The sequence below is a fragment of the Ictalurus punctatus genome, chromosome 10 (genome assembly GCF_001660625.3).
Source record: "Ictalurus punctatus breed USDA103 chromosome 10, Coco_2.0, whole genome shotgun sequence".
Lineage (NCBI taxonomy): Eukaryota > Metazoa > Chordata > Actinopteri > Siluriformes > Ictaluridae > Ictalurus > Ictalurus punctatus.
The window spans coordinates 23,074,377-23,100,008 of NC_030425.2; the positions used below are offsets into that span (position 1 = coordinate 23,074,377).

The 25,632-nt window shown below is 37.3% G+C and overlaps 1 protein-coding gene across 4 annotated transcripts; it reads left to right on the top strand.

Annotated features, from left to right (window-relative positions):
• The first annotated feature begins 36 nt into the window (after positions 1 to 36).
• tmc6b (transmembrane channel-like 6b) lies at positions 37 to 25,632 on the top strand. 4 transcript variants are annotated; one of them, XM_017478406.3, is made up of 21 exons: positions 37 to 159; positions 8,824 to 8,994; positions 9,727 to 9,848; positions 11,508 to 11,624; positions 12,917 to 13,078; positions 13,207 to 13,315; positions 13,949 to 14,033; positions 14,702 to 14,959; positions 15,806 to 15,981; positions 16,329 to 16,473; positions 16,604 to 16,771; positions 17,382 to 17,548; positions 19,169 to 19,253; positions 19,849 to 19,946; positions 20,083 to 20,178; positions 21,046 to 21,121; positions 23,310 to 23,443; positions 23,556 to 23,732; positions 23,849 to 23,927; positions 24,719 to 24,814; positions 24,937 to 25,632. In XM_017478406.3, exons 2-21 carry the CDS (start codon positions 8,936 to 8,938, stop codon positions 24,952 to 24,954), a joined length of 2,427 nt encoding a protein of 808 aa, XP_017333895.1. In that variant the 5' UTR covers positions 37 to 159; positions 8,824 to 8,935; the 3' UTR covers positions 24,955 to 25,632. The 4 variants fall into 4 exon arrangements, with proteins under 4 accessions (XP_017333895.1, XP_017333894.1, XP_017333897.1 ...); XM_017478405.3 differs by lacking the exon at positions 37 to 159 and adding an exon at positions 2,320 to 2,415; XM_017478408.3 differs by lacking the exon at positions 37 to 159 and adding an exon at positions 2,321 to 2,415 and having other exon boundaries at positions 8,829 to 8,994.

Consider the following 25,632-nt stretch of genomic DNA (forward strand, 5'->3'; position numbering starts at 1 on the left):
TGTAGTACTTGTGGGCGTCACTTTTACGTGAAAAGTCACCATGACTCAAAGTGTGAGATTGTTACAAATCTAATGTACTTCCAAATGGAGTCAGTGTTTGCAAGCTCAGATTGGAACTGTCTTCACTAATGGGACTGCAAGAAGCTTTTTAATGGAGCTGTGAGTATGGTTGTTATTCATGGTTAGTGTGCATTCGAGGTTATTAGACACCCGTGAGAGTAACATAAGATGTCGATTTCATGTTGAGGTCTAGCATCGCTAATGGCACTATTGTGGACAATCAGGAACACTATGTGCTGTACACATCAACAACTCCTTTTAAATATGTTACGGTATCAGCATTGATCTGAAAGGTACAAATAAAATATGTAAAAGTTGTGATTGCATAGGTATTCACCCCCTTTATGTGAAATCTCTAAAAGAGTTGTTTTGGAAAGATATGTAGTTACAGCTTCTATTGTTTTGGATTAATAATGGCCCACATACAGGTGATGGTCAGTTTCCACAAACCTCTGACCATATAGTGTATCATAGTGAAATTTTGTCAATAGTTGAGTTTTTGTCTCTGAGTTTACTGCTCTATTTTTCTCCCTAGTGGAATAAATTACACTGTCATCTTTCAATTCAATTCTAAGATCATTTTTATTTATTATTTTAATGATTTCATTTATTTGGTGGGCCAGATTAGAAACCTTATTGGGGTTGCTCTGGCCCATGGGTGTTTGTTTGACACCTCTGGTTATTTGGGTGAAAACTTGTATGTGATCTGACAGAGTGAGTCAATATATGTGTCTATGTGACAGTAAAGTCAGATATCATATATTCTTATTCTTCTTCTTCTTCTTCTTCTTATTATTATTATAGGAATAGCTACTGGAAGCTAATGCTTTTAGTTTTTACCATTAAAATCAAACAAAGGTCACACAAACTTACACACTGTGGGTGGACACATTCTTCCTTGTAGATTAATGTTGCACACAAATGGAAACCACAAAATGCACAGTGAGGTAATGACAGACATGAATGAAACTTCACCAATGACATTTAAGACACTGCTAAGTTTCACAGTGTCTTAAATAGAAATAGGTGAGCTCTCACAGTTTACATAGCTTAGACTTCAACACATACAAACACACCATTTAGAACTAGAAAAACACTTACTTTTGTGAGTAGCACTATATATAGCAAACTCATTGTTTTTTTAAATTTTTTTATTTGACTGCTAAATGCATAGGATACAAACACGGGTCAGAAAATTGTGCTTTGTTATTTTAATTTTATTTTGGGGTTTATGCATGTAAGTCATTGTGGTATGACATACACAGAAACATGTCCTAAAGATGTAAAATGCACTGTACTGCAGGAATTACCTGTATGGCGTTACTAATATTGCAATACCATGTGTTGTGGAAATGTCAAGTATTTTGATATAATATTTTTTGCCATATCGTCCGTCACTGGTTAGAACTTTAAACTCACAAAATGGAACCGTTGTTCAGATGATCTGCGGTTATGTTCATTGGTGTTTGTAAAACACGGATGTAAGTAGTTTGAGCTATTTTATCTACATTATTACTGTGACCTTATTAGAAAATGTCTCCAGATTTCTGGAACCCTTAAAAAATACAATAACTCAACAAAAGTCCTGTAAATATATATATATATATATATATATATATATATATATATATATATATATATATATATATAATTATTTTTTACCTCCACACTGGAAGAAACCAGTGAGCTGCATTTTAACTGTAAACAAGGTGCTATATCTAAATTCTTCCAGCTTTTGAAATATAAAAAGCATGCATTTATGAGCATGCGCATAAATCCTAGTTAGGACTAGGGTTATTTGTCAGATTGAGTTTTTAAAAAGTAAAATAGCCATCTATTGTGTTTTTTTATTTATTTTTTTATTACTAGCATAGTCGTTTTGTGGTTTATTCCAGCAGTGGAAAAAGACATTTTACACTTGGACAGACTATGGCGTGGTGTAATATTAATTACAGGCTATTGTTTGTTTTGTTTTGTTTTTTTACACACTGTTATGATTAATGAGTTACAGCCAATCAAAATTCACTCATTGGATAATCGAGTTGTACCAATGGGGCTATACCACTTTTGTATAACTTGGGGATAATTCAATTACGTAAACGCTGTGTAATTACTATAAGCATAATGCTGTCTAAATGTACTTCTTGGTTTATGGTTTTAAACTTCAGTACGAAATAATGAGACAGGATTTGTCACTTTCTTATCACCCTGCTTGTTTGTCTAATGCTTGACACCCCCCACATACCCCCGGAAAACGGAAGTTGTCTACTGAGCAGACAGAAACACACCGATACTGAAATACACACAATTGATTTGTGGAGCTCAGTCTGCAGCGATAGTGCCCAGTCTACTCGGGTGAGTAGTGTATTTCAGAAATGACAACTAATAAGCGTTGATGGGTTTCATTTAAGGAAATGTTGTTTTAAGTGCCTGCAAAGTTAAAACTCTAACTTTATGTAGTGTGTTCAGTGGAGCGTGTTTACTTTCTTATGACACGCGCTGCAGGTTATGAGGAAGTGAGGGACAGCTGGGCATAAAAAAAATAAAATAAATGTCAGATGTTAGAACAATGTGGGTTCATTTTTAACTCCCTTTGTCGCCTGGAAGTGAGTGAAAGGATTCTGTTCCCCCAACCCCCCTAACTACTATTGTGTTTGGGTTTCTCACTGGGCAACGACACAGTAAAAAGCCTATTGCAAGTTTCCATGATTTCTTCCAAGTTACTTCAAGAACGGCGCGCGCTGCGGACACATAAACACACACGCGAAGCTGCGGTAACACATTAATTATTAAGTAACACATCTACTCTACTTTATTGTACTGCAAATGTCTATTCACGCGTTTGCTGAATCGCAGTATTATCAGTGGTGTTTGAACTGTTTGACACTTATTTTCCATTTAACCAGACCTACACTGACCGCGCCGTTTAACTTGAGGGAAAGTTATGGAAAGCGAAACGGGTCACATCGTTATAAAAACTGACTACATTCACATCACATATTAATCAGAATTTATGTAAACGCCGTATGTATTCATGTAAACGCCGCAATCTGATTCATACTTAGACAATATTCAGATTCCCCCGGTTCTGATTCCCAGATTCCAATTAGATAAAGCAGTAATGTAACGCATTCCATTTTTTAATGCATGTCATTTAATTAGTTACTGATGTCAATAAAATTTCATTTCTTTTACAAATTTATCGTTAAGAAAACAGTATTAAGTAAAATGCATTTTTAATATAAATCACGTCTTGCCCTGAAGACTTTTTCTTTAGCCCCGAATAATTCTTCATTCGTAGAGGTTTGCCACCACATATCTGAACGTCAGTAAAAGAAGACGCGAGTCCAGTCAGACAGGGTTTACAGGAAGATATGTGGAAACACTCGTATTTCATTAGCTGACAGATCGCAATTCTGCCAAACGCTAGCTCACACAGTCACTGTGAGGAAAAATGGACATGCTCCGATTTATTATTATCCATCCATCCATCCATCTCCTATACCACTTAATCCTTTTCAGGGTCACAGGGAAACCTGGAGCCTATCCCAGGGAGCATCGGGCACAAGGCAGGGTACACCCTGGACAGGGTGCCAATCCATAGCAGGATTTATTAATTTTTTTTTTTAAACAAGTAAAGGGGTTGAAACTGAAACACAAAGAACCTCTGATGCTGAGCAGGAAAACAAGGTGTGTGAATGTCTATATGAGTTCCAGTTTACCTGAAGATTGCATGAGCAGACCATAAGGAAAGATAATGTACTTTGTATGGCTCTGTAGCAGCTAGACCCATACAATGATAGCTTAGCTGTGCCTCCCTTTAGCTAGCAACACCAAACTAGCCTAGTTAGAAAAGTTTTATATTTTATCGGTCTGGTAGTCCTATAAACAGTGATAACACCCAAGCTTTTTATGCTCATGTCATACTTTGTGCACTAAAATTCTTGAAAGAACTATGAGTTTCACTTTGTAGTGTACTTTTGTAGGTCTGATAGGTTTTGAAAGTAACGTGATTGTATGGTAATTAGTAATCTGATTACTTTTTACATGCAGTAATCAATAATGTAATCAGATTACAATTTTAATGTAGTAATTAGTAATCTGTACTGGATTACTTTTTTTCTAGTAATTTACCCAACACTGATAAACATCGTATTCAGAATATGGCTGCAACCCGGATATAGACCTTAAATGGAATTTAATGTGCATGTAAATGTACTCAATGAGTGTTTAATCCCCCCCCCCCCCCCCCGCATTTAACCATTTAACATTTTGTTAAGATCTAGCTTTTGTCTTTACGCCCACACAAATTTTTTTAATATTGGGCAGTAGTCTGATGTGCTAAAACGAATTGCTGTTTACAGTTGTGTGACATCAGAGTGGCACTGTGGTTCACCGGGTAGCGTTGTCGTCTCACAGTTCCTGAACTGTCTGTGTGGTTCCCTCCCACCTGCCAGAAACCTGCCGGTACATGGATTAGCAATGATTGGTATCCCACTAAAGGCGTGTTCCCATTCCCACATGGCAAGACATGTCCGTTGTTCCTGGGATAGGCTCTGGAGCCACCGTGACCCTGACCAGGATAAGGCAGTTACTGAAGATGAATGAATTATTAAATGAATACTAATAGGAAAAAAATACAAACACTCTTTTCGGGGAAAAAAATCTATAAACCACCCTCTAGTTTATCTGTTTGTACACTGCTTATGTAGCAGCAGCTAGACAGGGGCTGCTCCATTTCTCATTATAGAAACAGCTGTGTTTCTGTCAAACATCATTTACTCATCATGCATGACAACCTGATCCGAGAATGAACTAATTATGAATGTTTAACCATTTCTGCATGGGTGTCTTGTGGTAGTAAATCTAGACGACTGGATTTGTCTCAAGTAACCTATCACACTCATCTGAAGTGAACTGAGAACTGAATCAACTCCTCTGAAGTCTTTGGGAATAAACATACGTCTAGTCAAGATGCCCATACAGCAACATAGGAATATATGAATAAAGAAACGTGAACAGAAATAGTTAAATATTTATAATTAGGTCTTTATCAGACAGGAGCTTTAACATAAAGCATACACTTGCTACAAACACGGGAAATGATTAAATGAGTACAGAAAGCAATCAGGTGAGCCATTCTTGGGCACTGTGCTGTCTCCATGCCATGAAATTATCACTTGCGTCATCATAACCACTTAACAAGGAGTGTTCTTCCTGTGAAATTTAGCCTGCAGCACGTAATACTGGTCTGGTTTACATAGCCAACAGGCATCAAAAATGACTTTTTACCAAGTAGTGTGCTTCAGGAGGTTATCATATGGTGACTAATGATGGTCAAGAATAATAAAATAAAAATAATTAAATGAAACATGAAATGAATGTATTTCCTTTGAATGAATCTCAGATCAAATGGCGTTCAACACTAGGTATGGTATACAGTCCATATCTGTTATGTTACACCCTGTGTAGTTTGCAAACAAAGGGAACATAAAGCTATTTGGGATTCCAGGTAGGAAATTTAAACTCAAACTAAGTAGTGATGAGAAAAACATAACTGAATATAAGTCCAGTGGAAAAGTGCTTCAGTAGTCCTAATTCTGCTTTAGTGCTGATTTTTAGTTTCAGGTAAAATTGCAACTCCTTGTGTGATCATGTGAAAGGATAATTGGCTGTAGCATGTCATCCATGTGCAGGATAGATCATTACAGAGCAGATCCATCCTTAACAGAAATCAATAACTGCATAAAACTGTTCTCAGTCAAAACCTCATCATCACACCACTCGAACAGTGTTTGCCACAAGCACTAGCACAGTTGTACTAGCTCAAAGTGCAACTTTCTTCCATCTTCCATCTTCTTCTTTTTGCATTCTTGGCACTCATTGACACTTGTACATGGTGTGTAACCATGTGTATTTGCACATTTAACGGATATCCTTAATGTCACAGTCCATGAAACACAGGCTTCAACATTCTGCTTTACTTTATATACCTGTATATAGTATTATATTTTGTGTAGTTTATAAGATACATGTATGTACTATACCTGCTATGTTACTATTCATATTGTGTATTCTGTCCAGTTCTGTTATTTAAGGGATTTTTTGAACAAAAACAAATACAGTATTTTGTATACAGTATGTAAGTGTAATTGGCCAGTAAAGTTGACTCTGGTTCTTTAAAATGATTTATTGACCCCGGTCTTTCTCCCCACCCCACAAAAAAATGCCTTCAGTCCCAGCGGGCCCAACATTTCCATTGTTAAATCCAAGTAAGTTTCATATTTTTCAATGCACATCAGCAGCCTCTTTGTCTGTGGGATTAGAACACATTTAGGCCAGAAATCAATTTCTTTCATTTTTTTTCATTGTTCCTGGCTCCTGCTTTATACAAAACCGAGCTCGAGTTTTTTACAGTAACAGTGATGAGGAGAAACTGCGACAGGGTCATTGCCTGAATGCAGTCAAAAAAAAAAGTGTATTATGTATGTGCACATGGGAAAGAATGAACAGACTGTTCAGAGTGTTGAAGTCAGCTCTTTCTTCAATGAGTCTCCCTGATAAATCTCTCTCGCTCTTGCCATCACTCATTTTACTTTTTCTCCCACACAGCCACACTGAAAGACTTTTACACACAGAAAGAAAAAAAAGAGCAGCAGCTGCAGTTTACAGCACTGAAAACTGATCCTAAAGTCACTTTCCAAACACAGCGGTGATATACAGTGAAATACAGGATTTGCAGTGTTTAGGGTGTCTCTGCATGAGCACTGAAACAGAACTCGCCTCATTTTATCTTTCCATTGATTGCTAACCACAGCCTTGTGCTGATGTCATCAGTGTTTTTGTGCCAGGCCGCCTACAGACAGATGAATTCTGAAAAGTGCCTCTTTCCACATTCTCTCTCTCTCTCTCTCACACACACACACACACATACACACACACACACCCATAAACATGACCTAATGACTAATAAGTATTCACTAATTAATTGGCTGGTAATATTTTTCTCTATAAGCTGGTTAGGCTTCTTTATACGCCTGTAGGTCAAACTGTTGAATAGGAAAAAAAAATGTGCTCAGAATTTTAACATGCTCTCCAGCTGGCCCTCTCCCTAGTTCTCTGCATGTTTCTGATTCACATAAGGATGCCTTTGATTCCAGAAAGTTCCGAAATTTGGCACGTGTTTCAAGTTTAGGGTTCAAAATGCATTGCAGCAGTCCATATTCAGAATCCGGTTACGTGCCCACAGTGAGGATTTTAATACCGCAATTGCACACCTTGACATTCAGACACCTTAATCTGAGACATTGCTTATGTGAAGGACTGCATTTCTATTGATAAATCATGATAAACATCGCTTAAAGTGTATGCATAGAAGATGCTCACTCAGATTATACTTCAAACCGTGGGTGCATTTTAAAGCATTGGGATTATTCAGTCCATTTGACAAATCAAAATAGTGATGAAATATCGCATATCCCATGCACACTGTGCACTGAGTAACTGTCAATGAGTAATATTAAGAAGAAAAAAAAAGATTGCGAAATAAGTGTGCTGGATCAAGTGCTGTTTCATAAGTTGATGAATAATGAGGGGAGTTGAAATTTGCAGTGTTTAATATATTAAGTACAATTAGGATTACTCATGTAGCAATATACCAGACTCTTTTAGAGTCTTTTATATTTATGTCAATGCTTGCCATTGACTCTTTTCATATATCGTTATATTAGTATTTTTAATTTTTAAATTGTCTTGCCTTTATGTAGTTGTATCACATCTGACAGCAAAGAAAATAAACTCGATTTGCTTATTCAGTCTGAATTTTCTATCCATGATTTCTTTTAGCCAGGTTTAAAAGCAGGTGCTATTGAAAAAGCTCATAGAGATGCTTCTACTCGGTGATATCTGAATGAGATGCCCAGAAAATCAACTTAAACTGGTGTGTAGATTTTGAATGAGTGCAAATTTACCTACATAATTATTGAGAGACGTTTTGGAGTTAAGTCGTCAATTCTGAACAAGACTTGGATCGTACTGCATGAATCTACACTTTTATAGTTTATTTATTTAAAAAAAAAAACATGTTTACTCGAGATTAAATGTAGTTTTCTACATAAACATTTCTCCACCCTTTAAATAAATAAATAAATAAATCGGCACGCTGAAATGGGTGTGAGGTTAGAGGTATTTTTGAGAAAACCGCACAGGGTTGCAATGTTGTGTGTTTTCATGCATTCTGAATCTATATTATCATCATGAAAATACTTGTTTATTCAGAAGCTTCTGATTTTTTTTAAATCGGAACAATCTGCTACTCTTCATTCTAGCTGAATGACTCGTCATAGTTGACTGTTGCTTAATTGGAAGCAGTGTCTTGTACACACAGAATTCAACTTTTATTGTAACACTAGAAGTAGCAGAGACGGAAAAACACGGCAAAGACTGAAGCCGTAAAGGATTTAGAGATACATGGAAATGTTTCACAGTGTCATTTTCTGAATTTGTTTTGTTTTACAATTTTGCCCAGAACACAGTGGTTGTGCATTGACTTCAGTTCTGACACATCGTGTTCATTCTTGTTCCATCTGGAACAAGTGTTGTGTAGGTATTTCCATACTGGAGTACAGGCATGTTGAAACATGATGAAGTAGGTAACATTTTAATGAAACAAATCTCCTCTCTCTCTCTCTCTCTCTCTCTCTCTCTCTCTCTCTCTCTCTCTCTCTCTCTTTCTCTCTTCCTTTTTTTCTCACTCGCTTTCAGAGCAGATGCCACAGAATGACAGGAGGCAGGAGCAAGTGCAAGGCATTTAGCTTTTGTGTGTCGATGGACTTTGAGTGACTGGTTGAGGCAGGACCCTCGGACTACAGTGGAGATGGCGACTCGTAACGTGAGCTTCGACACAGACTCCCACTTAATGGAGGCAGGACTGGAGTAAGTATTGTTTATTCATGAAAACGCCATACTGTCTTTCCGTCTTTGAGTTCGTTGAGTAACACTTCTAAACAGGGTACCTTTACACCCTTTCACACCCTCTCTTGTCTTCCTGTGTAATGTACGTGCTAGGCCATTGAAGCATGTTTGTGGTGTGTACAGTTTGTTCTATTATCTGCTTCCTCCTGAGCTGGACAGACAGACGTGTTTTCAAGCTTTCCTGTACTTTGTTTGAAAGGGCCTGCATTCTACAGGAGACAAGCTCCTTTGTTTTGGCTGTTTGTTTGTGTCATAGCTGAAGCACTGAACATGTGATTACTCGCATCAAGCGCGAGTCAATCCCTTTTGTTCTTGTCTTCTGATCTGGAGAACAGTTGCTGGTGTTCATCTGGTACAACCCTTTGTTGTAAAAAGTTTGTCTTTTCTAAACTCATTCCATCTTTTGGTGGACTTGCAAACAAATGACCACATCCAGTATTGCCATTTATCTCATGAAGAATTTCCCCCTTCACAGAAAAGACCAACAGCTCCTTCATATGGTGTACACTACAGCTGAAACAATTGTTCATTAGTTTTCTCTGATGTTCATCAGTCTTGTTAATCAGTTTTTAATGAAGCTATACTGTCATACATATTGTGTATCAATCATACAAACATCTTGTAGTATTACAATATGATATTTTGCCAATATGACCCAGCCATTATGTGTATGTTTGTGTTTTGATGTTTTAGAAGCCCTGTGGATGAGGATGTGGTTCATGACTCATTCACGCAGCTTATTCAGGAACAGAGTCAAGATCTAAACAGCCATGCAGAAGAAATAGAGATGCACCCTCTAATGGAAGAGACCGGAGGTATACACAAACAGACTTCAGCTAAATATTTTGAAGGTCTAGCTTCATTAGCAAATCACAAATACAGAACATTTACCAGTTACCTTTTAAATGCTTAATCGTTAGTGGTTAGTTTATTGTTATAAATAAGATGTCAGTGCTTCATGTTACCATTTTAGATTAGCGCCTCAGACTCAGAACATATTTTGAAATTGAAACACAATATAAACACATACTTCTCTGTCCAGTTGTCATAAACAAAGCGGACTATGTAAACAGCATTTTTAATGACCAGCCATGTCCTCACTAATCAGACTAGAGAGGGTAAATGATGTAAATTCAGTGGAAGTCTGTGAAAACTCTTCAGCTAAATAATTTGCATAAACATATGGTTATGGTTACATTAGCCACAATAGAGTATCTGCTCCAGAAGCAGAAGTACTTGTGTTTTAAAAAAAAAACATGGTCGTTGAATTGCAGCCAGTTTATTTTCATATGTCGTTCAGTTCTGTTACATTACTTTTCTTGTGCTCAGTTTGATCTCTGAAATAATTTGCTGGGTACGCATATGGATCGTGGTCCAAGAGTTGATGAACCTTGTGCTGTAGAGAATACAGTGCCCTCCACTAATATTGGCACCCTTGGTAAATATAAGCAAAGAAGGCTGTGAAAAATTTTCTTTATTGTTTAATTTTCCAGCAGGACAATGATCCAAAACATGCATCAAAATCAACACAAAATCAAGGTATTGCTATGGCCATCCCAGTCCCCTGATTTGAAACCCATAGAAAACCTGTGGGGTGAACTGAAGCAGCGAGTCCACCAGTGTGGACCTCGAAATTTGAAGGGTCTGGAGAGATTCTATATGGTGGAATGGTCTCAGATTCTCAGATCCTCCAACCTCATCAGGCGTTATAGAAGACTCAGAGCTGTTATCTTGGCAAAGGGAGGTAGCACAAAGTATTGATTAAAAGGGTGCCAATAATTCTTGCACACCTATATTCAACAAAGATATTTGCTTTGATAAACCTGTGTCTTGTTTGCAATTGGCTATCAATGAGAGCAGAGTATTTTTGTGAATTACTTTAAACAATAAAGACAATTTTTCACAGCCACCTTTGCTCATATTTACCAAGGGTGCCAATATTAGTGGAGAGCATTGAATGCGGTGCCGACAATGAGTTCCACACTGGTCAAAGATGGTTTACGCTGTTCTGGATTAGTTTTACCAGAGGATCACTTGAAGACATTTGGCCAGTTCAGACAGATTTGTGTCATAACACAGATAGTCTAGATTCACATGATAGGCCAGATGCCTAAAATAGCGTAATGTACACAACCCGTGAATAACAATAAGAAAGTCTGTTTATTACCAGTGTAAGTTATTACTTTATGGTCAGGTTGATTCTGGTATGACTCGTATTATAGGTGGGTTTCTGTGTCTAGCCAAATACAAAAAGTAGTTTGCTCCATAATTATTTGCACTGGGATCAAGTCACAGATGTTAGATCAATAATCACTTAAATGACAGTACCTCCTCAGGTAAAACTAATCCAGCACAAATATGGCATAAGCTCTTTACTTTTAGAAGAGTAAACAAACAAAGACACATACGCTTTATGTCCTGGTGATTTTGTGTGTGTGTGCTGTAACGGGCATATGTCTCTGCATGTGTTTCAGATGATTTTCCATCCATTCCTGTTGATGAGTATGGCGGGACGACTGAACCATTGCTGGACGAACGCTGGTCTTCAGCCACTCTCAGAGTTCTGTCGTCAATGCCCAGCCGCACTATTGGTTAGTGCTGCTTTATTAGTGTGTGTGGATGTGGGTGTGTTGCCAACAATATAATACAATACAAGAAAAGATCCGATAACTGTAACGTGGATTTTAAAAGCAACCTGTACAGACCTGTAATCAGTATGTTCAGAAAGGCAGTAATGTTCACGGTCTGTGAACACTGTGTCTTATTCTATATGAGTGTAACATTAGAACAGCTCCTATGAAGCTACGTGTTGACTGTACTTGGCTGATCCTATTATCTGTAATCTGTATCTTCTCTGTTTTCACTATAAGAGCTTACTAATCTCTAAGGTTGACAAAATACAGGTATTTTGACTATTGAAATTCTTGACTTTTTTTGCATGCTGTTTATATTATGTCTGTTAGTTGCCTCTTCATTGACAGCGTAAGCAAAATTAGGCTCAAACCTCACTTCTTGGGTCTATTAATCCACAGTGAAATATCATTATAACTTTTAACCCCCTTATCAGTACGTTGTTCAGAGAGCACAGCAGACGTAGCAGAAGAGCACACGTGAGGTGTTATTTTTTTATTTTTTTATTGTGCTTCTGCCCCTTGGCACAGTTAACAGACTGTATCATAAAGCTTAAAACAAACAAAGCTGCAGCTCTTTAACTCGTTTGACGCTCCTTGTGCTCAGTTTCGGCTCTGCTCCACCCACACATGCATGTTCAGCTCACTGCTCAGAGAGAAAGAAAAAGACAGGGCTCATAAATAGAATAGGGTAATGGGGCTCAGATGTGCTCTGTTACTCATAATCCCTCTAGATCACCCGAAAAACTTTAATCTCAGTGTGCAGTCGCTTTTAATTATGTCCACTTATAACTTTTATACTCACACTATTCAGTACAACTTGCATTGTTACTATAGCAACCAGTGAAAATGTTTGGTTTGGTGGCTTGTAATTTGGAGACAAATAAAAAAAATCTGCTTTGCCCTGCTGTGTGACCAAAACTAGATTATTCTGAGCATGCTTGTTTCTGGCACTATGGAATTTTATTCTACTCGGCTGTGGCTGAGGTGGTAGAGCGGGTTGTCCACTAATCGTAAGGTTGGCGGATTGATTCTACTCCACATGCCGAAGTGTCCTTGGGCAAGACACTGAATCTCAAGTTGCTCCTGATGGCAAGTTAACGCCTTGCATGGCAGCTCTGTTACCATTGGTCTGTGAGTGTGTGTGTGAATCGGTGAATGAGACGCAGTGTAAAGCGCTTTGGATAAAAGCGCTATATAATTACCGACCATTTACTCGCATTTTATCATCTCCTTGTCTTTCTCTATCCCAGGACGCAGTCGAGGGGCGATCCTCTCTCAATATTATACCCGCACCATGCAGATGTGCAGACACAGACAGAGCCAACCCTCCATTCGCTCCTTCTCCCGCTCCGCCCGGCCCAGCATCTGCGGCTACCGTGTTGATAGCAACACTGAGATCTTCGAGAGGGAGGGTGAGGAGACCTTGTTTGTATTTGTGTGTCTGTATCTCGAAAGCAAACTAATGGATAAATAATGTGAAGGGTCAGCCGGTTATTAGTAGAATATGTGAACAATTTGTATGGTGTGTGTTTTTGTGCAGAGAGTAAGAGGGAGCGGCTGGTAAAAAACTTGCAGAACCTGTCTGTGGGCGATCGAGTGCGCATGCTGAAAGCTATTCCGTTGAGCTTGGCAGAGAAGAGTGAACTCAGGTTGACTGTGTTTTGTTGTTTTTTTGGTGTTCTATGAACAGAACGCATCTTTCATACTTGGACGTTTTTATGGTCAACACTGTCTAAAGCACATACACAGATCTAGCATGTACGCAGATAATATTCTATCTTAGTAAGCAGCATTTCTAAAAGGTGAATGCAGAAATTTGGTTGAAATATGAGACTATATAATGCAAATTTAAGCTGTTACACTCTAAGAATAAATGCTTTTGGATGAAATAGAAGTTGGAGAAAGTTGATCAAAAGTTCCAATACTGGAGCAATACAGTTGTTTTTTTTTTTTTTTTTTTTGGTCCACCCCTCCCCGATCCATAGGGGAGGGGTGGACCAAACAAAAGGGGGGTGTTTACTTTTAACCTTACATTGGTAATACATAACCACACATTCTTCCCTCTAAAAAGTAGTCCCATCTTTAAAGGGATGAATTGTACGCATGTAGAGGTTATTTATGAAGAATTAACAAAAGCATTCTTCACATGAACATTTATTAACAACGCCAGCAATTGCCCAAGACTTGCATTGTAAATGAGCTTTAAAACAACTGGTTGGTAGTATGTCGAAGAAAATGTTAATCTGTGCTGTGTGTAATAATCATGTCTTTTTCTTACACAGACATTTGGCCTTAAATAAAACTGGCCGCTCTATGTACCTCGACCAAGTCCCCTGCTGCAGCCATCTCAAAGATTGTATTTTCATTGTGAGTCTCTCTCCACAAACTTTTGTGTACTGCAAAGCACCTCATGGAAATCATTCACACGCTCATGACTATTATCTCTAGTATAGAGCGCTGCATTGGAATGGACATCCCAGATTGCTATGCAAATCCACTGGAATAAAAACAATGTATAACTATTTATAGTATATTTTTGCCCAAACCTAAATAGCACATGCCTATATTTAATCTAATTTCTAATGATAACAAGCTCAATGCTTTGGAGTGAAAATGTCACTGGATTAATGAATTTGATCGTTTATAGTGCAAACACGTTTATAATAATCTGATGGTTATGATGGACATTTGCGTGTTATATTTACTAAACCAACTTAAAAAGGCACAAGAATAAATGTTGCATGAGCCGCCTACATTAACGTGTGACCCGTGTAAATTAAGCCATAATTACCAAACCCCAGTGCTTTAAAAATGCAATTCAGTCATTCTTTTTTACTTTAACATGACTAACAGGATAATCACTTTAGAATAATAATTTTAATAGATAACTTCTTTTTATGTTTTTATTATTTTTTTTGCATAATGTTGTTAGATAACTTATAATGTTTATAACTGAAATGCTGATAATGTTGCTATTAGTGTTGAAGTTTAAGGAACTGATGTCTCTCACTTCTGTCTGTCTGTGTCTTTCTCAGTCTTTGAGACAAAGCTGGTACAGCTGGCTGTCGTTCCTGTCCTCACTGCAGTTATGGCAGACGGCTCTGAAGACAGTGAGTGGCCGCTTCGGGACAGGCGTCCTCTCCTACTTCGTCTTCCTAAGGAAGCTGTTCTTCTTTAATGTTTTCCTCTTCCTGGTGACGGGGCTCTTCTTGGTGGTCCCCCAAGCAGTGCATCCTCCGAAACTAACCTCAGTCCCATCTGTACAATACGGCCTCGAGGTGCTCACTGGGACGGTAAGACTCAGTTTCAGCATAATGTAAATCATATGCTTCACAGTCACCAGATCTTAACCCTTGGGAGATTTTTAAGAGACATTTTACACAGTGCTCTCCACCTCCATAGTCAAAACATGAGCTGAGGGAATATCTTTTCAAAGTATGGATCATCCTCCAGTACAGTTCCAGAGACTTGTAGAATCAATGTCATTGAAGCTGTTCTGGCAGCTCGTGTTGGCCCATATCTTACTATATACTGTATGTTGGGTTTTCTTTAATTTGTCAAACGTTACATTTTTCTATTGCTAAACAGAGCTGTCTTTTACACCATATATATACAGTACTGTGCAAAAGTTTGTTCAGCATGGCCTAAAGTGTCTTTGCTTAGCGCTAAATGCTTTGCTAAATTTGTTACTGTTTGAGGGTAGCACAGGACATTATGTCTTTTAGAATGGAATATGCTATTTATATTACCTAATTATCTTTTGATGGCCTGGAGATTTTGGTTAAGCTGTAAGGTATGGTGTTTTACCTATCTCTAACATTACGGATCGATGCTCCAGAAGGTAGTTAAGTGATGGTTGGTATTCAAGCACAACATTTTTAGGTAGAAGTAGAGTTGTGTTAGAATGTCATTTTACTTTGTAAAATCACCCCAATGCCCACAGTTGTTGTTCATGATTATAATTTTAGCCTTTTTAAATAAATCTTACAGTAGTATTACTATAAAATCAAAAGAGTCAAATAGTAAATAGAACATGAGGGTTAACGCACAACAGAATTATCCTGCAGCATTACCGATTTGTACCAATTACTGTTCGTTTTCTCTCGTTGTTTCTCTCACACATCCACACACACACTCAGGGTTATTTTAAGGACTCCTTGATGTACTACGGCTACTACAGTAACTACACTTTTATAGAGAACTACAGCAATGTTGGAAACCAGAGATCCTTTCATCTATCCTATAACATGCCTCTTGCCTATTTCTTCACCATTGGCATGGCATTCTTCATCACCTGCATCATCCTCGTGTACAGGTCAGATTCATCAGAAACAGACTAAAGTGCAAATTTGTGAAAGGAATTAGATTTACAAAAATTGTCCCAAATCTAGTTTATTACATCAATGTTATTACATACATTTGTTTTTGTCACTAACAACTACCAAATTTCAAACAGTAAACATGCCTTTACTGATTGACTACATTTTTGTGTACATCTGACTTTTGGGACTATTCCTTAAAGCCTATGTTTGAAGTGCACTTTATCTAATTACAGTCCAAGTCCTTGATGACATTACAGTAGTTATTAGACTTGACTGTTTGTCATTATCGTTAGAATAATAGACATCTGACTACGCTGCCTTTACATATCTCTCTTCACAGTATGTCCAAGTCTTTTGGACAGAGTTTCCGGATTGACCGATCCAAAGGTCTGCTTGCCATAAAAGTCTTCAGTTCTTGGGATTTCAAAGTCAGCAAGAAATCGTCTGTTAGGCTGCAATCTGAAAACATCACCACTCAGCTCAGAGTAAGCAGCCTCATTCACAGTCATTTATTAAAAATAAATGATTGAAATAATGTATATTGTAATAAATCATATATATACACATAAACATCGCTGGTGTAGACCGCTCTCTCACTGTGCATGGTGTGTGTAGGAGTTGGTGGCGGAGGTGAACCGTAAGAAGGTGAAGTCTTCGTTCTGGCAGCATGTAGCAGTTGTGGCCATCCAGTTACTGGCCTGGATAATATGCATTGGGAGCACTGTAGGGTGTTCCCTCGCCGTGTACTTCTTCTCAAGTCCAACTTTCTCTGTACTTAGAAAGGTGGGAAACACTCTCACATACACACACATTTGTTCAGTGTGCGTGGCACAAGAGGGTAGAATCAGGATTGTTCAACCCTCCATGTACAAATTTCCACATTAGAACACCTGGAACACATTCCACATTACTTCCTAGAAGTTAGCTTCCTCTTGCTGGTGTGAACAGTCCATTCACAAACTAGCTTGCTAACTCTTTCATACTAGCAAGTGACAGTTCACTGCTTTTGTTTCCATTTTGTCGCTTGTTGGAGTGGGCGTGGCCTGTTATACTTTTTTCAAAATAAGAAATGGTAGAAGCCGAAGAATGTACAGACTGCTGTTATGCACCACGTGTTTCCTTGTTATGGCTTTTAACTCAACTCTTGACTTCCTCTTCCTTGATCTCAAGATCTCAAGTGCACTTCTACAGTTGTCTGCTTTTTGTGCAGTAAATGTTACACTTCTCCCAGTCAGTGGGAGCAAATTCTCAGCAACAGGCCGAGAATTTCAAAGTTGTTTGTGCATGTTTGGCCCCTGCAGGCTTGTAACAACTGATACTTGCAGTTTTGTGAGCTTTCTCTAATTCTGTCTCCTGCTGTTATGTGTGTTGTCTCTTTCTTCCCGATCTGCAGGATTATGCAAACACTACCAGTAACGACCTGCAGAAAGAAGCAAGCATGCTGGCTCTCCCTGTGGTTGTGTCCACCATTAACCTGCTCCTGCCTGGCTTCTTCAATGTTGTGGCCTGGATGGAAGAGTACGAGTCACCGAGCACACGCAACTATGTTGCCATTTTCAGGTAACCCTCCAGAGCTGCAGCAAAACACTATGCTCTCACATACTAGATGGTGTATTCTTCATCAAGGTGGTTCCTTTATTATTATTATTATTTATTTATTTTTAAAAAGAAGCTTAATTAAAAACTTACTGGACTCACTGCCTGTCCTCAAACTGTTTCTGCTCTGATCACACGTGTGTGATGTGTTTGGAGCTAGACAGGTGATCACTTTCCAAAACTATATTGAAACCCACTCAAAGGGACATTCTTGTGTATAAGTATCATTTAATATGTATTATTTTATACTGTAGGTTTGTACAACCCCAATTCCAAAAAAGTTGGGACGGTGTGTGAAATGTAAATAAAAACAGAATGCAATGGTTTGCAAATCTCATAAACCCATATGTTATTCACAATAGAACATAGAAAACTTATGAAATGTTTAAACTGAGTAGCATTTTAAGAAAAAATAAGGTCATTTTGAATCTGATGGCCCGTAACACGTCACATCTCAAAAAAGTTGCGACGGGGGCAACAAAAGACTAGAAAAGTAAGTGTTCCTGAAAAGAAACAACTGGAGGAACATTTTTCAACTAATTAGGTTAATTGGCAATAAGTTAGTAACATGATTGAGAATAAAAAGTGTATCTTAGAGAGGCAGAGTCTCTTAGAAGTAAAGATGAGATTGAATCTGGATGGAAGCATGTGTTGGTCTTAGACATATAACAGTCTCTGGAGTTTATGCTGAATGGTGAGAGAGCCTAAAACAGACCTGTGAGAATGAGTTAGTTACTTGTGAGCGGGTAGAAACGCCTTGTTGATGAGCGAGGTCAGAGGAGAATGGCCAGACTGGTTGGAGCTGACAGGAAGGCTGTTGAACCTTTATGGAAATGGGCTACAACAGAAGAAGACTATATTAGGTACCACTCCTGTCAATCAAGAACAGCAATCTAAGACTACAGTGAGCACAGGCTCACAGAAACTGGACAGTTGAAGATTGGAAAATGTTTTTCCAATCTTCAGCTGTTCCTAAAAATGGTCAGTGAGCGTTTGTCATATGTCATATGGTTCAAATAACATCTCACTTTGTGGTATTATCTGAAGAGTTGCAAGTTGCAACACATTGTGGACATTTCTCATTATTGAGTAACCCATATGCAAGTCTTGTCTGAGGTTGAGGCTAAGTGTGATTTTAGTCACATGGAGTCGTTTCTTAGTAAGTTACAACACATCTCATTTTCCATATATGAGACAACATGTCTCAGATCCTTTGTACACTTTCATGGATGCTAGCTTCAGATAATCTCAGCCATTTGCTAGTTCATGCCTGGTGTCCATATTTCCCAGTCTCTACAACATTTTCTTTCTCCACAATTTTAACCACTGGACCAACAATTGTTTAGTGTTACCCCTTGCCATGTCCAAAGCATGAATTCAAAGGTTCCTCCCAATACACCAATACAATCATTGGGAATTCTCTCTGCTAGAAGCAAAAACTGCTAGCATTACTGGTATACTGCTTAAATCAATCATATTTATAGAAAAAAAAACTGTATTGAAATTAACAGTTTATTTGAAGAATGCCTGCAAGAAAATCCATTTGTTATATTCTTTTATGTATGTTATGTCTCTTTTTGCCAGGAATTTAATGCTGAAAGTGAGCGTGCTTGGAGTCTTGTGTCATCATTGGTTAGGTCGGGCGGCAACTGAAGAAAATAAATCACAGGTGAGAGATTCACTTGGCACTTATAAATCCTGCACAGAGCTCAGTCCATATATACTCAGCTGCAGTTATGTTTGATAAACATAATATTTTAGGATTGGGAAATATTACAATATGTTATCGTTATTGTGATAAATTGTGCTTTAGTTGATGTTGATTAATTTTCTACAACAGCAGCTCTGACCATAGTTCTGTCTATAATTCAGATCAGAGGTTTACATTAATGTACTATTTGTAATACATTATTGTTTCTATAGTAACCACTCATTTACAGGGATTGTGTGGAGGGCACTCCTCACAATCTAAGGCAAATTTAAAAAAAAATAATAAACATTATTTAACAAAGAAAAACATTACATTTTTGATATTGTAAAGTTTATTTTAACATTTTTGGAAAGACTCTCCAGTGTCACCTGTTGGTTTAGGTTTGTTTATATATATATATAATATATATATATATATATATATGTGTGTGTATATATATATATATATATATATATATATATGTGTGTATATATATGTATATGTGTGTATATATATATATGTGTGTGTGTGTGTGTGTGTTTATATGCTGTTTGCTATTTTATGTTCTTGTCAGTGCTGGGAGAGTTTTGTGGGGCAGGAGTTATATAGGTTCCTCCTAATGGACTTCATCTTCACAATGCTCGATACCTTCTTTGGGGAGTTTCTGTGGAGGTGAGCTCTCTGCTATACTGCACCACTTAGACATGACCTGCTAAGCAATAAAAATAAATTAAAAAACCCATGCACCATTTTACACTCCAGCAAAACATTTTGCTTCAACTAACGTTTGTATCTTCTCCACCATTAGATTGTTTTCGCAGAAGGTTCTGAAGAAGGAAAGAAAGCCGGTGTTTGATATAGCCCGAAATGTTCTCGAGCTCATATACGGACAGACATTAGCTTGGTAAATTGCACATCTCATAATGCCCCAATGCCATGCTTAGTGAAACTGAGATAATGGAGATGGGAAGCTTGATTAGCGTTTGTTTGGGGATAGGAAGAACACGTTTATTTTTACACAAGTGATGTGTCAAAAATCATTCTGCATGTGCGTTCTGTACACACTTCTAGTTACATGCCCTTTGTTGCCGCATCAAAAAGGTGTGTCCCCAAAATGCAATATTAAGCATTGGGATGTGCTGCAAATTGAAACATAATTCTGTGCTAATCAGTTAGCCAAACCACAATCATGTGCACACAGACACTGAACCTTACCGTATTCCTGCCACTAAAATATTACTAAAACACTAATAAATAAATAAAAAGATTTTGAATCACGAATTGTGTAAAAAGCATTGGGAAAATTTTACGCTTTTTCATTAATATGCTGTCACTGTCCAGGTTGTTTACACTGCCTGGGAGACACACATAACCCATGTGACCCGATACAGCCAAACTGATCAGAACATTTTGTAGCTGTAAATAAATTGAACTTAAGGATGTATATTTCTTGAATCGAAGCTTGATTAATCCTTCAGCGTGAACAAAGAATGTTGAGACAATAGATCAAAACAATAAATACATGCCAATTTAAGTCTTCGACATGCTCGAGGAGAGTAACCAGTACCCAGACAGGAAGTCATTCAGGAACTGTGTTGTTCTCACGTCAGAACGATTAAGTTCCTCAGGCAGTTCCTAGAACATTGATGAACGCACCTCCGGTTTCTGTTTTGATCATCAGCATCATTTTGCAGACACACAGCCTGAAAATGACATTAATATGCACCATGTGGTTTTGAAATAGGCTAAAGTTTTGTGTGGTTGTGTATAGGTTGGGAGTGTTATTTACGCCCCTCTTGCCCGCAGTGCAGGTTATCAAGCTGTTCCTGCTTTTCTACATGAAAAAGGTGAGGGATGTCATTTTTGTTTTTCAAATCATTTGAAGCTTAACTCATTAAAATTTCTGATATATGATGAAGTTAAACAAATAAGACAAAAATATTATACTTGGTCAGTTATTTATTGAGGAAAATGATCTAATATTACTTCTGTTAGTGGCAAAAGTTTGTGAACCTCTAGGATTAGCAGTTAATTTGAAGGTGAAATTAGTCCAGTGTTTTTAATTAATGGGTTGACAATCAGGTATAAGTGAGTGCCCCATTTTATTTAAAGAACAGATAAAGAAGAATAAAGTTAATGTTTTGGAACGGTGAAGGCAAAGTCCTGATCTTAATCCAATAGAAATAGTGGGGAAGGACCTGAAGAAAGCAGTTCATGTGGGGAAACCCATCAACATCCCAGAGTTGAAGCTGTTCTGTACTGAGGAATAGGCCAAAATTTGTTCAAGCCGATGTGCAGGACTGATCAACAGTTACCGGAAACGTGTAAGTGCAGTTATTGCTGCACAAGGGTGTCACACTAGATACTGAAAGCAAGGGTTGGCATACTTTTGCCACTCACAGATATGCAATATTGGAACATTTACCTCAGTAAATAAAAGACCAAGTATAGTATTTTTGTCTCATTATTTAATTGGGTTCTCAAACCTTCCAGCATTACTGTGCAGTATATGGTCACCACATATGGTCTTACACAATAGTGTGAGAGTGAGGGAGGAAATGGCATGACTGTTTGTAACTGTTATAAACGCTAAGAGGAACTAACTTGTTTGATGGACATTCCACAACATTAAATGTGACTCTAAACAGATAAAAATGTAGACGTTGTATAATTAATAATAGAGATTCACCGATATTAAATTTCTCAGCCAATACCAATAACCGATTATTCAGAGTGATATCGGCCGATACCGATAACCAAGAGTTAGACCTTTTTTATACCTTCTCTTAAATTTAATAATAATAAATTCCACAATTCTGAAAGAATTGCAAATAAAAACTTCGACAAGTTGTTTCACAATAACTGGTCTCATAAACAGAAAACGCATTACTCAAATTAACATTAACACATGAACTCAATTCTGAAGATTAAAGTAAGATTTCTTAACTTATTGAATGTTATTCATTCATATTAACATTGACTGAATTCTAAAAAACCTCCTGTTACTGTTAGTCTCACATTCACTCACCACAAATCATTTCTACTTCATCATTGAACATCAAACTGGTAATATATAATATCAACTTTATATATATATATATATATATATATATATATATATATATATATATATATATATTGATATATATATATATATTGATATATATATATATATTGATATATATATATATATTGATATATATATATATATATATATATATATATATTGATATATTAACATTAATTGGATATGAAATATACTACTCTACAAATATATTTGTCTGTGATATATATATATATATATATATATATATATATATATATATATATATATATATATATATATATATATATATATATATATATATACACACACACACACACACATACACACACACCTTTTTTTGTCAACTCCTCTTCATTTAAATCTTTCAATGATGTACTGCGGCTTTAATTCAGCTTATGATGGAAGTCAATAAACAATTATTCAGCAAAATAAATAAATAAAATTTAGACTCCGTGCCGAAACTCCCGTTTCACTGCTGCAGCGTCCAGTGTAAAATTTTAGCAGCTTACAGAGCTCACAAACTACAATTTTTTTAGCATTCCATACGAGACACATCATCTTTACACACAGCACGAAATCGATGTGTTTTTCTGCCCTCTTCGTATTGACAGGATATATCCTCGGATGTTTTCAAACTCGCGGCCGATGACCCATAGTGGGAAAAATAGCCTTTACATCGGTGCATCTCTAATAAAAATGTTTTAGCCTTGGCAAATTGCTGTGGTATAAGAGGAACATCACATCACCCTGTCGTTGACTATTTTCCTATAACAGCATGTCCTGTAGTGCTTTGTTCATTACATTACTTAAAATATATGGATATGCAGTACTATTACTCCACAAATAGCCTGCTTTTGCATCTATTCAGTCCTCTTCTCCCACATCAAGGATGATGTGATCTTGATATATTTTTATTTTTTCTTATATCACTGTTTGAGTATTACCCGTTCTTTCTCTCTTTCATGTAGACGAGTCTGATGATGAACTGTCAGGCTCCCAGAAAGGCATGGAGGGCGAGTCAGATGACCACCTTCTTCATCACCCTCCTCTGCTTCCCTTCCTTCCTGGGCGCATCGGTGTGCGTCACCTACACCATGTGGACGTGAGTTAACGTCATGCACAAACTGCGTCTTTGTTCTCATGTGATTATCCTTAAACTTCCTCCTCCCTTTCTTCCACCTTTCTTTCACATGTTCTGGCACGTTCCTGTGCAGGATAAAGCCATCCCAGAGCTGTGGGCCGTTCCGTGGCCTCAACACCATGTTTCAGGCAGGAAAAAAGTGGGTGGGGGCACTGGCCAATGATAACCCTAATCTGAACTGGCTCACCTGGGTTCATACATACCTGGTGGAGAACCCTTTCTTCCTGTTCCTCGCTGCTGGAATCTTCCTGTGAGTCACACCTCCCTTTCCTGTCTCATTTAACAAACCTCATTCAAAATAAACCTCCTGTTACACGAGAAGAAAAATGAACTGAAAACATGACTAATGTGTTTCTTCTTCTCCAGAATAGTAATCTACTTCCACAGCCAAGTGGTGGATGGACAGAGGAAGATTATTGAGCTGCTACAGGAACAGATTGAAAATGTAAGTGTGTGAATGAAAACTTTTAAAGATGCCAACAAGTATTGGAGGTCTATAAGGATGGCAATTTTGGATAAAAGGACTTTTATTTTTTGCACTTTTTAGTATAATTCCATCCCTAGACCATGGGCACCGAAAATTTATGAAGGTGCAGTTTCATAAAATTCCTTCCTTACTGGATAAGTTCATGACCATAAATAAGACATTTTCACATGAGCTACCTTCAGGTAAATCATTTATATAAATGCATGTGATTGGCCACAACAGAGGATCTGCTTCTCTCATAGAAGCCGAGATGGGTCGTGCTTAGATATCGGTAGTCGCTGAAGTACAGCTTATTTTTCAGTTCACTAAAACACTTTGCTGAGACCGTATAAGGCCTGTGGTCCTCCAATTGATGACCCATGTGCTAGATCATTGGGATGATGATGATGATGATGATGATGATGATAATATGAACATCTTTTGTAAATTATTTCTAGATTCTTTGATTTAATGATGTGTTGTTAGGGAAGGTATTTTGGGTTGTATATTCATTTCACTTATCTACTTTAGCTTCCTGGCTTTAGTGCAAAACAAAACAAAGTTCCATACATTAATCATGGTTTGTGCTTATCGACTATATTTGGGGTCAGGATTTATTTATTTATTTATTTATTTATTTATTTATTTATTTCATTTTTGGCTTGAACGTTCTTTTCATTCCTAGACATGTACCTTGATCATTTAGGGTAGAAAAGTGAACACTGAAAGAACCCATAAAGTCATAACTCATTTTACATTCTCATGTTCAGGAAGGAGAAGACAAGAAGTTTCTCATCACTAGATTACAAGACATCCACGTTCAGAAACGTCCACATTCCCGACAGCACAGCAGGACAACCAGAGAGGTTAGCCTGTCTCTCACACTCACACACGCACGCACAAAAACTACACTTATTCTTGCGCATGTAGTTTTATTTGAAGCCAGTGAAAGTTTTCCCACTTTCTTCAATACTTTTCTCCATTTCAGGAGGCCAGTTTCACATGACCTTCTCCGAGCCCTCTGCTTCACAGTGTGAAAAGTGTCAAGTTGCAACTGGAGTAGCCCCCTGCTGTCCTGTAGCTGTATTACAGGCAAACAGAAGTAACGCTGAAAGTTCTCAACAGGCATTACTGCAGCATGGAATTCAGGGTATCACACCAGTCAATGCATTTAAGCTTTTACTGGACTGCACAAACATTTTATTAGGTTTTTTTTAAATATATATTTTCAATTTCAAGCCGTTTTATCTTGCAAAAACTTGCAAATTTCTTTAAATGGTTTCTAGTAGATTTCTAGTAAAAATGTTTACTTTAAAAAGAAAAAAAAAAGAGATCATTGTAGGAAGATGGTGTTGTAGCAGGAAACAAAATGCAACATCTTCACCTGAGAAAGCATGTCATTTTATAACCAAGTCTGTGAAAAAATATTTATGTAATGTTTCTTATTCTTAAATGTGAATTTAATATGTATTTAAAATATAGATGTTATTATGGTATCTCATCACAAAGTACAAGGTCGCTACTCGCACATGGAGGAGAAGAACCACTGAACAAAGGGATATTTCCGTTTTAGTTTGAGAATTTAGTTAGTGTTTTTCTTTTGTACAGTAAATGATTTTATAGGTTTTTTTTTTTTTTTTTTTTTTCTACTGCTTTTAATAAATTGAAAAATGTGAAATGGTAA

Excerpts from the sequence above, each read along its gene's own strand:
- tmc6b (XM_017478406.3), top strand. The coding sequence starts at position 8,936 with ATGGCGACTCGTAACGTGAGCTTCGACACAGACTCCCACTTAATGGAG. Across the intron at positions 17,549-19,168 it reads AACTATGTTGCCATTTTCAG|GAATTTAATGCTGAAAGTGA; the intron begins GTAACCCTCCAG and ends TCTTTTTGCCAG. Across the intron at positions 21,122-23,309 it reads TGCTTTTCTACATGAAAAAG|ACGAGTCTGATGATGAACTG; the intron begins GTGAGGGATGTC and ends TCTTTCATGTAG.